The sequence below is a fragment of the Apodemus sylvaticus genome, chromosome 16 (genome assembly GCF_947179515.1).
Source record: "Apodemus sylvaticus chromosome 16, mApoSyl1.1, whole genome shotgun sequence".
NCBI classification, from domain to species: Eukaryota; Metazoa; Chordata; class Mammalia; order Rodentia; family Muridae; genus Apodemus; species Apodemus sylvaticus.
In genome coordinates, this window is record NC_067487.1 from 9,911,401 (window position 1) to 9,928,216 (window position 16,816).

General features: G+C 40.2%; 1 protein-coding gene across 1 annotated transcript; it reads right to left on the reverse strand.

Moving 5' to 3' along the window:
• Positions 1-6,670: 6,670 nt before the first annotated feature.
• LOC127666485 (zinc finger protein 728-like) lies at positions 6,671-14,963 on the reverse strand. Its single transcript, XM_052159301.1, has 4 exons — positions 14,868-14,963; positions 12,290-12,416; positions 11,731-11,826; positions 6,671-9,666 (listed from the first exon to the last, which is right to left on the reverse strand). Exons 1-4 carry the CDS (start codon positions 14,871-14,873, stop codon positions 7,565-7,567), a joined length of 2,331 nt encoding a protein of 776 aa, XP_052015261.1. The 5' UTR covers positions 14,874-14,963; the 3' UTR covers positions 6,671-7,564.
• Between the last annotated feature and the right edge of the window lie 1,853 nt (positions 14,964-16,816).

Here is a 16,816-nt window from a genome sequence, read left to right on the forward strand (position 1 = left end):
AATCAAATGGGCTACAGCCACTCTTTGGAGAGATTTGAGGCAGGTGGGTTTTGAGTTACCTGGTAGGGGGTGGGGAAGAGAGAGAAGGTAAAGAGACTAGGAAATGGAGGGGAAATGGGGAAAGGGGACAAAGCTGCCAAGGAACCAATGGACCATGAGGATGTGGCCAGTAGAAACAGCAAGTAACTGGGTCCACCACTGGGAAGGTAGCCAGGACAGCAGTTGGAAGAGCAGATTAGTGGTTGTGCCCCAGTAATTGCCAAAGCCAAATGAAATAACCCTAGTCTGAGTTGAGTTTATTTGTAAGGCATAACCTTAAGTTGGTTGTACTACACATATATGTGTGTGTACATGTATATTTGTATCTGCTACGTGCACATCTACTTAAAAGGGAAGTCCTTCATATGACATGTGCTAATCCTTGAGGTTGCAGAATTTATTCACAACTCTTCTGCAGTCTTCATTTCTTTGCATCGTGACCTTGTAATTCAATAGGGGGAGGAGCTATCACGGTGCACTCACAACCTGAACACACTGGCTTCAAGAGGAGCCTTATTCATCAGATTAGGGACCCGGGCATGCTTATGGGAAAGTCTACTGGAGCCAGATGCTTAGGCATAATATGTTTGCTTAGACCATGCTCACTGTTTTAAGTTTATTGCCTGCTATCATTAACCATTTAATATTCTCCACTTGAAACATTTTCTAATAGGTGTGATGTTTGGTGAAATCACTTTAAAATCTATGCTTATAGGCTAAACAAGGTTAAGTATTTGAGAGTAATCAATGTTCTTTTAGAAGATGAGTTTGTATTCTAACGTGCACGTTGTGGCTCTCAAGCAAATATAACCATTCTAGAGGATCGGATACCTTCTTTTGACATTGTCAGGCACATATAAGTCATCACGAATCTATTGTAGAATAGATGTGCACAGACACAGACAGACAGACTAGACAGACGGACCCCGTCCCTCACAAACATACACAGAAACTTCTAGTAAAATAAAGTAAAATGTATGATTAAAAAATGTACACCGAATGTCAGAGCTACAGAAAGAAATGCTGTTCGGAGCAACAACAATAACAAAAAGAAGTAAAACCCAGGTTTTACACTTAGAAAAAATACAAGTTGGAAAGGAAGAAGTCAAACTATCACTGTTTGCAGATGATATGATAGTCTACCTAAGTGACCCAAAAAACTCCACTAGAGAACTCCTACAGCTGATAAACAGCTTCAGCAAAGTGGCTGGTTACAAAATCAACTCAAGCAAATCAGTAGCCTTTCTATACTCAAAGGATAAGCAGGCTGAGAAACAAATTAGGGAAATGACACCCTTCACAATAGCCACAAACAGTATAAAGTACCTTGGGGTGACTCTTACCAATCATGTGAAAGATGTGTATGACAAGAACTTCAAGACTCTGAAGAAGGAAATGGAAGAAGACCTCAAAAAAAAAAATAGAAAAACCTCCCATGCTCATGGATCGGCAGGATTAATATAGGTAAAATGGCCATTTTGCCAAAAGCAATATACAGATTCAATGCAATCCCCATCTAAATCCCAACTCAGTTCTTCAGAGTTAGAAAGAGCAATTCTCAAATTCATCTGGAATAACAAAAAACCCAGGATAGCTAAAACTATTCTCAACAACAAAAGAACTTCTGGGGAAATCAGTATCACTGACCTCAAGCAATACTACAGAGCAATAGTGTTAAAAACTGCATGGTATTGGTACAGTGACAGGCAGGAGGATCAATGGAACAGGATTGAAGGTCCAGAAATGAACCCACACACCTATGGCCACTTGATCCTCGACAAAGGGGCTGAAAACATCCAATGGAAAAAAGATAGCCTTTTCAACAAATGGTGCTGGTTCAACTGGAGGTCAGCATGTAGAAGAATGGGAATTGATCCATCCTTATCTCCTTGTACTAAGCTCAACTCCAAATGGATCAAGGACCTCTACATAAAGCTAGATACTCTGAAGTTAATAAAAAAGAAACAGGGGAAGACCCTTGAGGACATCAGTACAGGGGGAAAGTTCCTGAACAGAACACCAATAGCGTATGCTCTAAGATCAAGAATTGACAAATGGGACCTCATAAAATTACAAAGTTTCTGTAAGGCAAAGGACACCATCAAAAGGACAAATCAGCAATCAACAAATTGGGAAAAGATCTTCACCAACCCTACATCAGATAGAGGGCTAATATCCAATATATGCAAAGAATTCAAGAAGTTAGACCCCAGAAAAACCATATAACCCTATTAAAAAGTGGGGTAAAGAGCTAAACAAAGAATTTTCACCTGAAGAACTTCAGGATGGCTGAGAAGCATCTTAAAAAATGCTCAACTTCATTAGTCATTAGGGAAATGAAAATCAAAACAACCTTGAGATTTCACCTTACACCAGTCAGAATGGCTAAGATTAAAAATTCAGGAGACAGCAGGTGTTGGCGAGGATGTGGAGAAAGAGGAACACTCCTCCACTGCTGGTGGGATTGCAAATTGGTACAACCACTCTGGAAATCAGTCTGGCGGTTCCTCAGAAAACTGGGCATGCCACTTCCAAAAGATCCTGCTATACCATTCCTAGGCATATACCCAGAGGATTCCCCAGCAGGTAATAAGGATACTTGCTCCACTATGTTCATAGCAGCCCTATTTATAATAGCCAGAAGCTGGAAAGAACCCAGGTATCCCTCAACGGAAGAGTGGATGCAAAAAATGTGGTATATCTACACAATGGAGTACTATTCAGCCATTAGAAACAATGAATTCATGAAATTCTTAGACAAATGGATGGAGCTGGAGAACATACTGAGGTAACCCAGACTCAAAAGATCAATCATGGTATGCACTCACTAATAAGTGGATATTAGCCTAGAAAACTGGAATACCCAAAACATCCACACATCAAATGAGGCACAAGAAGAACGGAGGAGTGGCCCCTTGTTCTGGAAAGACTCAGTGTAGAAGTATAGTGCAAAACCAGAACAGGGAAGTGGGAAGGGGTGGGTGGGAGGACAAGGGGAGGGAATAAGGCTTATGTGACTTTCCGGAAGTGGGGGGCCATAAAAGGGGAAATCATTTGAAATGTAAATAAAAAAAATCGAATAATAAAAAAAGAAAAAGATGATGATTGGAAGGAATATTGTTCTCTCTCTCTCTCTCTCTCTCTCTCTCACTCACTCACTCTCTTGCTCTCTCCATATATGCAAGTTGTTATACATCCTCTGTCAATTGCCATTTTAAAAAGATAGATGCTTAAATCAGTGATAAGCAAAAATCCATTGAAATTGAAGTTCTCAAGACACCTTATATGTTTGACATCCTGAGCCTGTACCACTTCCCAAGATACATTACAGATCTTGTCATTACTGTATCCCTCACAGAAAGGCACATGATATGTATAGATACTTCCATACCTTCTTGGAAGATATTCTGAGCTGGGTCAGCAGATTATATAGTAAATGGGGACTTTATAGAACGGTGAACTTTACTATATGACTTTGTAATACATCCACATACTTCCCTCATTCCTCTCCATAAATTTAGTGATTGTACTATCTATTGATGCTCATCGGAAAGGTTTCTCCTTAATTTACTGAATATGTGTCTTTTGTCTATCCTCACACCTCTGTGGTTACTTTTATCTTGTTTTAAACTCTTCTACATGCACTTCACATGCTGATATCCCTGGGGTACTCCCAAGGAGAAATTTATATGGGTGTTCATGCATATGGGATTCTATGAGCATTCTAGGTCAACAAACAAAATGAAGGGGGGAAAACATGATAAAGCTTCAAAATCGGAACAGCCATCTCAGATTTGTTGGTTGACAAATGTCTGCAAAGAAGAGACACATTCTGTTGTAATCAGACTTATTTTTTTCTTTTACAATAAAAGCATCTTGGAAATTATCTATTTGGGAAAACAAAAACATGTTCCTTTTCACTTCAAGACCCTTTGGCTTGTTTGTTGTCCTGATGGAGCACTCAGACCTCTTTCAGGCTCTACCCACTCCTCCTGCTCATCAAGGGCTATCTCAGTTCCTTTGCTAAACAAGCAAGATTCACTTTCCCAGTGATGTAAACCCAACAATGGTCTGAGGCCTCCATAAACAATACCCAATCTTTGTACTACTTTACTGACTCATCTAAAGTCTAACCGGATAAAAGTCATTTTTAGTCACGATTCCCACTACCCAGATTATGCCTTCTATCAAGTCAGCAAATATTCACCAGCATACTTTAAGTGTGGCAATCCATCTCGTTGCACTCAGGGAGTTTTCAGATGCTGGAGAAGGGAAGAAATACCTGTCACGGGACAAGGGGCTTTTGCAGACCTATATGTTTCATTACAGACTCCATGACCAAGGCAACTCTTATAAAGGCAAACATTTAATTGTGGTTGGCACGATGTTTCAGAGGTTTACTCCATTATCATCATGGCGGGATGCATGGAAGTATGCATGTAAATACAGCGCTGGAGAAGGAGCTGAGAGTGCTCCATCTAGATCCAAAGGCAGCCAGAAGGAACATGTCTCTCACATGGGGAGATGCAGTGGGACTTGAGCTTATTTGTAAGATCTAGAAGCCTCCCTCCACAGTGACACACTTCCTCTAAAATTCCACACCAACTTCAATAAGGCCACACTTTTTACTAATGCAACTCCCTATGGGCCAACCATTCAAACACCATTCAAACACAAGAGTTTATACAGGGAAAAACCTTTACAAACTATCACGTTACAGTTCCTGCCCCCAATAGGCTTATATCCATAACATAATGCAGAATTCATTTAGTCCAACTTCAAAAGTCCCCATAGTCTATCACAGTCTCAACAACATTTAAAATCAAATTTCAAAGTCTCCAACATCTGGGATCCACAATCTGGTATTCTCCAAAGAACTTGGTTCAATTCTCTCTCTGTGTGCTCTGTAGCCCTTTATGCTTTCTTTGACTTCATTTGTACTTAAGGTTTGGTGGTCATCCCATGGTACTGGCATATTGGTGATTGGTTCTTATGCTTTGACTCAAACAGGAATCTGTGTGTCCAAATGCTAAAGTTCCTTGCCCCTATTTGGTTTTGATTGATCAATAAAGATGCCAATGGCCAATGACTGGGAACAGGGTGGGACTTTAGAGTTGTGCAGGCTAGGATGCAGCTACTTGGGAAAGAAGGATGGAACACAGAAGCAGCAGGAAATAAAGCCAACCAGCCATGTGAGATTTCAAGTAAGTAGCCATTGACCACTTTCCAGACTGGGCCTGGGGTAACAGGGGAAAGGTTAGGAGTGCTCAATCTTTGAGGTAGCCAAAGCATTTTAAAAATAAGGTAATGTGTGTGTGTCTTTCATCAGATAATCCAAAAATAGTTCCTGGGTGGTTGCACACATAAAATCTTCCAGGAGCACAAAACAATGTAGCCAAACTTTGTCATTACATTGACATCTTCAATACACTGGGGTCTTGCACAGCAATTAGGCTGTAATTTCACCAATAGCCTTTCATAGGCTCTCTTCATGGTGCCAAACATCAGCTTTTTTGCATGACCAGTTTCTCGGCCTTCAACGGACAATAGGATACACCTTCACCTGTGGCCATTCCTCTCATAGAAAACAGCCAAAGTAAGGAAGCAAGAGATAGATGAATAGTTGTTCTCAGGGTAGTTTCTTATAATACTGCATTTCAGTCAAGCATGCTTAGAGTCAAAATCAACAGATCTTCTGAAATCAATAACTAATTAAGATAAATCTTACAAATGAATGACCAGAGGCTTGCCTCTCAAGTGATTCTAGAACTCAAGGTGCTAACAAGTGAGAAACAACTTCTTGATCCTTGTCCACGTAAAACACAAAGTCAATTCAAAAATGTAATTTAAGTTTATTTTTTCTGGGCCCTCGAACGTATGTTTGGTAGTCAGAGAACAACCTTCAGAGGTACTTACTTCTTTCTATTTTGTGGGTATTGGGAATACTAACATGGGTGTGGGTCTTGTTGGAAATACTGTTTGTTCGCAGAGTCAACATGCTGGCTCTAGGCAAAAAGCTTTAAATCATAACATCCTTTCCCTTTCCTCAACCTTACCCTCAGCTCATAAATAAAATAGGCTATAACTTGAAAGGTCCACAGAGTATTTAATAATTAGAACACAATGAAAGACCACAGTCCATGTGTCATATGAGACTCAAGGCAATCTATTAACTGAGTTACAACACAAAAACAAGTGATTACATACTGGTATAGAACAAATGTTTCAACTCAAAAATTGAAGAAACAAAAGACAGCAAGGAAGAATCATCTGCAAATCTAGATGGACACACAGTCTGAAAGCTCCAGTTCTGTCATGATTGTATGAATGATTGCAAAGCCTTTATCACATTCCCCAAACTTATAGGGCTTCCATTCAGCATGAAGCTTTTGATAACTTTTAGGGTTTGAAGAAGTGTTAAGATTTTATGAACATTTTAACATTTGTACTATTTCTCTGCAGTTTGAGCTACCTTGTTTTGATAAATCTAAGGATTATTAAAGGGTTTGCAACATTTTTCACACTTGTGCCATTTCAGTTTAGTATAAATTATGAGGTTTTCCCCAAGTCTTCAGTTAAGTCCAAAAGACCTTAGAACATTCGCCAGATGTGTGCGGTTTCTCTCATAGAATTCTTTTTTTTTTTTTTTTTTGGCGGTGTGTGTGTGTATGTGTGTGTTGTTTGTTTGTTTTTGTTTTGTTTTTTTTTCGAGACAGGGTTTCTCTGTGTGACCCTGGCTGTCCTAGACCTCACCCTGTAGACCAGGCTGGCCTTGAACTCAGAAATCTGCCTGCCTCTGCCTCCCAAGTGCTGAGATTAAAGCTGTGTACCACCACCGCTTGGCTCATAGAATTCTTTGATATTGCTTAATTAATATTGATTAATATTATCAAAGACTGATAATAACAGTGTTTGCTACATTCTTCATGTGTATAGTGTTTATTTCCCATAGGAATTATTCTGTGTTCAGACCATGCAATAGAACTTCAAAAGTATTTGCTGCATTTTTTTTTTTACATTTGTATGGTTTCTTTCCAGAACAAATTATTTGATAATTCCTAAATTTGTTGAGTATTTTGACATGTTCTTTTCATTTGTAAATATTCTTTGCTTCGTGAGTTAATTTGTGTAGATACAGGAATGACTTTGTAAAGGAGGCTTTTCCACATTCCTCACTTTTGTGGTTTCTCTCCAGAATGAGTTATCAAATGAGGAGAATGAATCTGGAAAGTTCTAAAGGACTTGATGGATACATCACAAGTTTAGGGTTTCTCACTCGTATGGATCCTCTTTTCAGAAAGTAATTATGTACAATAGAAGTCCAGGCCACATACTTAATATATGAAGGGTTTCTCTTGTGTATGAATTTTCTTATGTTTGTAAAGTCTTGAAGGATAATTAAAAACCTTGCCGCACACATCACAATTGTTGGGATTCTCTCCTATATGAGTTTCTCCTTGTGTTTAGAAAGTAATGATGCATAATGGAAGGCCTTGCCTCATACTTCAAATTTTCATGATTTCTCTCATGTATGAATTTTCTTATGGTCTAAAAGTACTGACGGATAATGGAAGGCCTTGCCACATACTTCACCATTGTAGGGTTTGTCTTCTCTATGAGTTCCCCTGTGTGCACGAAGTGATGATGGAGACCGGAAGGCCTTTCCACATACTTCACACTTGTAAGGTGTCTCTCCTGTATGAATATTCTTATGTTTTGAAAGTCTTGACGGATATTCAAAGGCTTTGCCACATACTTCACACTTATAGGGTTTCTCTCCTAAATGCATTCTCTTGTGTTCATAAAATGAAGATTGAGAGCGGAGGAAATTTCCACATACTTCACAATTATAGGGTTTTTGGTCTGTATGACTTATCTTGTGTTTTGAAAGTAATGATGGAAAGCGGAAGGCCTTGCCACATACATCACACTTGCAGGGTAACTCTCCTGTATGAATTCTCTTGTGTTGCCAAAGTGAAGATGGAGAACAGAAGGCCATTCCACATAATTTACACTTGTATTGTTTCTCTCTTGTATGAATTATCTTATGTTTTGAAAGTCTTGATGGATATTTGAAGGCCTTGCCACATACTTCACACTTGTAGGGTTTCTTTCCTGTATGAATTCTTTTGTATTCAGGAAGTGATGTTGGAGTCCAGAAGCCTTTTCCACCTACCTTACCCTTGCAGGGTTTTTGTTCTGTATGAATTATCTTATGTCTTGAAAGTCTTGATGGATATTTGAAGGCCTTGTCACATACTTCACACTTGTAGGGTTTCTCTCCTGCATGAATTCTTTTGTGTTCAGGAAGTGATGATGGAGACTGGGAGGCCTTTCCACCTACCTTACCCTTGTAGGGTTTTTGTTCTGTATGGATTTTCTTATGGTTGGAAAGTATTGATGGATAATGGAAGGCTTTGCCACATACTTCACACTTGTAGGGTTTGTCTTCTCTGTGAGTTCCCCTGTGTACAATAAGTGATGATGGAGAGCGGAAGCCCTTTCCACAAACTTTACAATTATATGGTGTCTCTCCTGTATGAATATTCTTGTGGTTGGAAAGTACTGATGGATAATGGAAGGCCTTGCCACATACTTCACACTTGTAGGGTTTGTCTTCTCTGTGAGTTCCCCTGTGTACACGAAGTGATGATGGAGACCGGAAGGCCTTTCCACAAACTTTACACTTGTATGGTGTCTCTCCTGTATGAATATTCTTGTGGTCAGAAAGTACTGATGGATAATGGAAGGCCTTGCCACATACTTCACACTTGTAGGGTTTGTCTTCTCTGTGAGTTCCCCTGTGTACACGAAGAGATGATGGAGAGCGGAAGGCCTTTCCACATAATTTACACTTGTAAGGTGTCTCTCCTGTATGAATATTCTTATGTTTTAAAAGTCTTGATGGATATTCAAAGGCCTTGCCACATACTTCACACTTGTAGGGCTTCTCTCCTGTATGCATTCTCTTGTGTTCATGAAGTGATGATCGAGAGCGGAGGAAATTTCCACAAACTTCACACTTGTAGGGTTTTTGTTGTGTATGAATTATCTTGTGCTTTGAAAGTAATGATGGATAATGGAAGGCCTTGCCACATACTTCACATTTGCAGGGTAACTCTCCTGTATGGGTTCTCTCATGTTGACAAATTGATGATGGAGAGCAGAAGGCCTTGCCACAGACTTCACACTTGTATGGTTTCTCTCCTGTATGAATTTTCTGATGTTTTGAAAGTCTTGATGGATATTTGAAGGCTTTGTCACATACATCACACTTGTAGGGTTTCTTTCCCATATGAATTATCTTGTGTTTAGAAAGTAATAATGGAATGTAGAAGGCCTTGCCACATACGTCACATTTGTAGGGTTTTTCTCCTGTGTGAATTATCTTGTGTTGAAAAAGTTTTGATGGAACATGGAAGGCCTTGCTACATATTTCACACTTGTAGGGTTTTTCTCCTGTATGAATTCTTTTGTGTTCAGAAAATAATGATGAAAAAGAGAAGGATTTGCTATCCTCTTTACACTTATTTGGCTTCAAACCTAAATGAATTATCTGCTGATCTTGAAATACTTTTTTCCACTTAAAAACTTTGCCATATTCTTTGTATGTAGAATATTTTTCCCCTGGTAAGTAAGAGTTGAGAAATGAATGAAAATAGAGCAAATATCTGTATATTTATACTGATAGTTAAAAAAACCCAACAATTACTCATACTTGCATGTGTCAGTATTAATGAATGAGAAGCTACATTCAATTATCTGTACCTGTATTCAGTGAAGTACAATTTAAAATACAGAATAAGTGAAAATCATGTAGTCTTTCTTGAAGTAAGAAGAGGATGGCAACAAAGAACAAGGAAGGAATAGAATAGCAAACAAAATCAAACATGAATGAAAGCACAATATCCACTAAGGAAACCCATACTGGCATTATGCAAATGAAAATCAGCTCCTTAAAGAGATACTGAAATTTCTTTTTTTTTCTTTTTCTTTTTTTTTGGTTTTTCGAGACAGGGTTTCTCTGTGTGATCCTGGCTGTCTTGGACCTCACACTATAGACCAGGCTGACCTCGAACTCAGAAATCTGCCTGCCTCTGCCTCCCAAGTGCTAGGATTCAAGGCGTGCACCACCACCACCAGGCTGATATTGAAATTTCTTGAGTACTTAAAAACAAAGTGTAAATTAGTCTAATTTGGAAAACACCTGAATAAACAATATTTATATATTAATATATATATAATATATCTAAAGTCTAAGTATAGAGTTTTGTTTTAGAAGTTTTGAACAGCAACTGAAGAATTTCCTTAATAACATTAAATAAAGACTCAAGAATAAAAGTTTTATGTACTTTTTAGGCACAATGGTTTTGCGCATTTTGCGAAGATTATACATGTATTATTCAAATGACTGATTTTTCTGGCCCCATGTTTGTGCCATCCAGACATGGTATTGTAGCAGATTCTTAGAATCTCCCATCTTAAGTTTGTGTAAACATTGTTCCCCATTTATGCTGTAACTAACTTGTCAACAAAAGCTGATCAGCCAATGGCTGGGCTGAAGAAAGAATATGCTGGACTTCTGTTATCCCAAGGAAGAACGAAGGGGGGGGGTTCTATAAGGAAGGGGGTCACACAGACATCATGAAAAGTCCCCTGAAGCTCAGAGAGCCAGACCAGTGCTAAAATGCCAGTATCATGGGTACTTTGCCTGGGAGCTAGCCAGATTACCTTAGAGGATTAGAATCAATTATTAATGTCCAGTAATTGTGCTGTAAAGCATTCCAAATAAATCTTAAAGTCTGTCTCAGTCATTTGGGAGCTAGCTGAGATAACTCATCACTTTTAAAAATGCATGTACATATACCTTATAAAAAATAAATATTCAAGTTAAAGATTACATAGAAATGACAGAGCTTTGGCTGTCATGGGAAACACAGGTTAATCTCATGGTAGAAGAAAGCAAAACTAATTAGACTCAAAGTATTCTAAATGCTAGATCATGTCATCCTTTGACAGAAAAAGACAGAAAATTAGATTTTTAAAAGCGAATGAACATGTCTTCTGAAAGGCTCCAGCCAGCATCTGACTCAGTCAGATACAGACACGCAGAGCCAAACAGAGGATGGAAGAAGAGAAAATTCTGTGGGACCCAAAGGAGAAAGGAACTCCACAGGAAGACCAACAGAGTCAACTAACCTAGGTCTCTGGAGCTCTGAGTCTGAACCAATAAACCAGGCACACACATGGGCGGGACCCCGGCATCCCTGCTCACATGTAGCAGATGTGCAGCTTGGTCATCATGTGGGTCCTGAACAGTTGGAAAGGAGGCTATCCCAACAGCTGTTGCCTGTATGAGAAAGATGTTCTACTAGCTGGGCTGCCATGACTGGGCTCAGTAGGAGAGAAAGCACTTAGCATTACAGAGTGTTGAAGTGTCAGGGTTGAGGGGGTGAAGGGGGACAGGAAGGTGCCCACCAGCTTAGAGCAGAAGAGGATGGCAGACAAAGGAAGAATTGTGGGCAGGAGTGACCACGAAGGGGGCAATGAGCCAGATATGCAGTGAATAAGTTAAAAAAATTGATTTAATTAGAAAATAGATGATTTATACCAGAATAGTATGTCTCAATGGATTTCTGTTAGATCTTAGAGTTTCCCACTCTGTTCTTTGTCACCCTCCCTATGACACACCTGAGTACACAGTGATGGCCCCTTGACTCTTCACATCTGAAGGCTCCTGTGTTTGCTCTAGAAATGTGACCAGGTATGGCCTAGAGGAAGCAAGACCTGTTTGTGGAAAAAAGGAACAACATTGTTACTGTGGTCACGTGAGAAATAAAATGTCCCTCCAGGGCTGTGTGTATAAGGAATGAGAAGATACAATAAAGGAGTATAGAAGAGTAGTTGTTATGTGTTTTCTGATGGGCACATCAGAAGGCTGAGAAGGAACTTGGAAATTGCAGGTCCTGAGCTCCACACCCCTTGGTTACAAGGAGAACTTTTACAACTGAAGTGTGTGACGTTCTCTTTAAGATATACCACTTATATTCTAAGACAAATAATGCATTTAAGGGGGTGGTATGAACACAAGAAGAAATAGTTTAAAGCTATATGAATAATTTAAAATTTCCTTAAAAGTAGCCCTATGGACCTCATTGATGGATCTAGAAGTTCCCAGGAGATACTGTACGTAGGGAGCAGCATTTAGGCTTACAATTAATTAAACATTCATCATAGAAGGTATCCTCACCTAGAAATTCAAGGTTGTTGTAATTCTCCAACGTCACATCCCTGTATAATTTCCACTGAGCAGGACCCAGGTATTTTAACTCCTCTGCAGAGAAATATATTACTACATCCCAGAATGACAGCATATCCTAAAAAATAAAATTAAATTTAAAAAATAGAGTAAATACCAGACAGTAATGTTTGGGGTTGGTATGGTGCTTCCATGTATTCAAATGCTAAATTTTCTACTCCAATATCTGGCTGTGCCAAAACAAGTGAATTCCCATAAGTTATCCAGCAATTTTTTTTTAATGTAAAACTGGCTCCCCAATTTAAAATACTTCTTAAATAAAACTAGCAACAGCCAATTATGGGGAGGATATAGGTAGGCAGGGCTTCGATGACTGGACTAGGGGTTACAAGTAAGGTCAACAACAAGGAGAAAGAGAAATAGGGACAGGAAGGAAAGATGTGAGGACAGGACTAGAGTAGTCATGACAGATCAGTGGCAATGCCCATGTGAAATACCTCCACCTCTGCCCCAGGCAGATTGATGTAGCAGAAGTAATTCGGGGAAACTCAAACAGCAAGAATTTGGGGAGCACAAATCAGGAAGTAGCCAGTCTAGCTTTAGCAAAATAGATTAGGAGCGATCCCCCAGTAATTGAGCAAAAGCCAAATAGATGAGTCTCATTCATTTGTAAACTATAATGGGATAGACATAACCCCAATTAACTGACACAATCAATAATAAAAAATACAAAGAGGCATCGTGTGCTTCTGCGTATAAATCTATAGGTGACCCTAAGTGAGAGGAGAGCTGGAAGCACTTCTGATACAGCTAAGGATGAATCCTAAAATACCCTTGTCCCTCAATCTTGTTTATCTTATTTATCTCTGGCTCACTAACACTAGTAGTGAAGAATGACAGTATAAGCAAGATCACCTGAGATAGTGACAGGGGCTGTGAAGGAGAAATCCTGAAAACACAAAAACAAAATCCTGTGTCTGGCTGTGAACGAAGCACTCTGGGAAGGAGTCTGATGGCCTTGTGTGCAGAGGCTGATGGCCCTCGTGGAAGATCACTGAGGGGCAGAGCCTGGGATTTTGCAGGTTCAGGGGTAGCTGTCTTACCTTGGGCTGGTTTTCCCTTCAGGACAGTCCTTGCCTCACTGTGTAGTGGACCACACAGCTTGTCACAAAAGATAAAAACCTCTCAGAACCCACTGACTAGGCCGAACACGAGAGCTTCCGTCAGTCCAAAAGCTAAAACCTCATCAGATGGTGTCTGAGGTGAATAGATTATCTCCCATGTCTCACAGTACATGCCTCTATCAGACTCACACCAATGTACTTTAAACTTTCCTTCGCTGATGACATTGTTTGTTCTGTAAAACCATGAAACTAATTCCACGTTGGAGCACAAAATTTGGATTAAACTAAATCTGTGTTCTCAGATCATGGCCACTCAAATGGCTCTGGACTAAACTATTCTCTTAACCCTTCAAGAGAACTGTGCATGAACAGGAACCTACTATATGCGAATCAGAAGTCCACAATTATGCCACGGCTTTTGAAATCTTTCTTACAGCCTTTAAAGTACAGTTGAAAAACTTGGGGAATTTTTTCTGAAACTATTAATGGTGCATCAGTACACCTGGATGTCACATTGAGGGATAGAGAATCTGACACTGCTGATAAAGTGAACAGACAGAAGGAAAGCACGTCATGGGACAACCATGTCCAGATCCTGACAGATTACAGAGACCAACGTCCAGAGCCCGGCAGACTAGCAGAACATTTTCCCTTCCTTTTCAGACATTCCAGCCCCACTCAGCGATCTTTCAGTCATCACACCAAGTCATCTATCTCTCACATCTGAAAAGGTGTCCAAATTTCGGACAGAACATATACTTAGATAGAACTGTTGAGGTATTACTGTCTAGTGATTTTTATTTTGATGTGTAAAATCCATAATTATATGGATTGTGCAAACACAGGATCATACCAATTACAAGATCATTCTGTGGCTATATAGCCGTGTATTGTGATGATTCAAGTCACAGAGATGTCTATTAGAAATTCCCATTCAAAACGAAGCATCTATGAGTTTAACAATTCATTCCAAAAGAAAAGTAACTAAGACCCCACACAACGATCACCCTCACAGGACTCTCTGTCCCTGGAAACTCGGAACTTTAGGAAGCTGGGTGAGCTGAAACCAGGAGTAGGCTCCAGGACATGAAGTATAGGGGGCAGTAAATGTCCCCGTGTTCTGTATGTCCTGAGAATCCGACTACAGACACGTGAGCATGGGTCAGCTAGGCAGAGCACATTTCCCCAGTAAAGATGAGTGAGTTCCCGTCAGCATCTCAGGCACAGGAGTCAGCCGACCCAGCTTGCCCTTGCCATCCTGTTGTTTCCCACCGTCTCCTCTTTAATCCTGTGCCCAGGGGCAGTGGCCCAGCCTAGGCCAGCACAGCATCTCCAGGTCTGAAGCTTCCCCCTTCTCACAAGCCCAAGTCAGAACCCTCCGCACCCTACCCGCCACCCTGCACAGTCCCTCAGATCTACAAGCTGGTGCTGTCTCCTACACAAACCTCCATGTCAGAGATCCAAATACAGCGTTCAACAGGGCAACTGCACAAATTTAAGGAGTGATGTTTGACGAAACAATACAGAAGTTTGATGCTGACGGCCCTTTATGATGATGTCATAGTGGTAGGGACTACATTTCCCACAAGTCAGTTGGAAGGACTTCCAGGAACCCACATAAGGGGGTTTGTGCACTGCCTGGATTATTGCCTAACTGTGAGCAGGTGCACATAGTCATGCACAAGGAATTTGGGCTCTTTTATTTTATTTGCTTTATGTTTTATCCATTTTAAATAATTAAATTTTATCTTTTTAAAATTGCTTTGTTTACGTTTCAAATGTTATCCTCTTTACTTGTAACCCTCCGAAAACCCCCATCCCCTCCCCCTCCCCGTGCTTACCCCCCCCCCCCCCCCCACACACACACACACACTCACTTTCTTGAGCTGGTATGCCCCTACACTGGGGAGCATTTACGGGACCAATAGACTCTTCTCACATTGATGTCTGAAAAGGCCACCCTCTGCTACATATGTAACTGGAGCCATGGGTTCCTCCACGAGTACTTTGGTTTGTGGTTTAGTCCCTGGGGGGTACTGGTTGGTTCATATTGTTGGTCCTCCTATGGGGCTGCAAACCTCTTCAGCTCCTTGGGTTCTTTTTCTAGCTCCTCCATCGGAGACCCTGTGCTCAGTCCATTGTTTGGCTGTGAGCCATGGGTATTTTGATCCCCCATCTAAAAATGACCAGAGTGTCCACACTTTGGTTTTCCTTCTTCTTGAGTTTCATGTGGCCTGTGAATTGGATCTTGGGTATTCCTAGCTTTTGGGCTAATATCCATTTATCAGCTAGTACATACCATGTGTGTTCTTTTCTGATTGAGTTATCTCACTCAGGATGATATTTTCTAGTTCCATCCATTTGCCTAAGAATTTCATGAATTAATTGTTTTTAATAGCTGAGTAGTACTCCATTGTGCAAATGTACCACATTTTCTGTATCCATTCCTCTATTAAGGGATATCTGGGTTCTATCAAGGTAATAAGGCTGCTATGAACATAGTGGAGCATGTGTCCTTGTTACATCTTGGAGTATCTTCTTCATATATTCCCAGGAATGGTATAGCTGGGTCCTCATGTAGTACTGTGTCCGGTTTTCTGAGGAACTGCCAAACTGATTTCCAGAGTGGTTTTACCAGCTTGCAATTCCACCAGTAATGGAGGAGTGTTCCTCTTTCTCCACATCCTCTCCAGCATCTGCTGTCCACTGAGTTTCTGATCTTAGCCATTCTGACTGGTGTAAGGTGGAATCTTAGGGTTGTTTTATTTCCCTAATGATTAAGGATGTTGAACATTTCTTTAGGTGTTTCTCAGACATCCCATATTCCTCAGTTGAGAATTCTTTGTTTAGCTCTGTACCACATTTTTAAATAGAGTTACTTGTTTCTCTGGAATCTAATTTCTTTGTATATATGGGATACTAGCCCTCTGTCAGATGTAGGATTGATAAAGATCTGCTCCCAATATGTTGGTTGCTGTTTTGTCTTATTGACAGTGTCCTTTGCCTTACAGAAGCTTTGCAATGTTATGAGGTCCCATTTGTCAATTATTGATCTTAGAGCATAAGCTATTGGTGTTCTGTTCAGGATTTTTTCCCGGTGCCCATGTGCTCCAGGCTCTTCCCCACTTTCTCTTCTATTAGATTTGGTGTATTTGGTTTTTTGGGGAAGGTCTTTGATCCACTTGGAGTTGAGCTTTGTACATGGAAATAAGAATGGATCAATTTGCATTTTTCTACATGTTGACTGCCAGTTGAACCAGCACCATTTGTTGAAAATGCTGTCTTTTTCCCCCCACTGGATGGTTTCAATTCCTTTGTTAAACATCAAGTGACCATAGGTGTGTGGGTTCATTTCTGGGTGTTCAGTTCTATTCCATTGATGTGCCTGCCTGTC

Coding starts and splice junctions, on each gene's coding strand:
- LOC127666485 (XM_052159301.1), bottom strand. Junction 11,827..12,289: donor CAACAACCTTGAATTTCTAG/GTGAGGATACCT, acceptor TTCCACAAACAG/GTCTTGCTTCCTCTAGGCCA. Junction 9,667..11,730: donor GGCCATCACTGTGTACTCAG/GTGTGTCATAGG, acceptor CTTACTTACCAG/GGGAAAAATATTCTACATAC.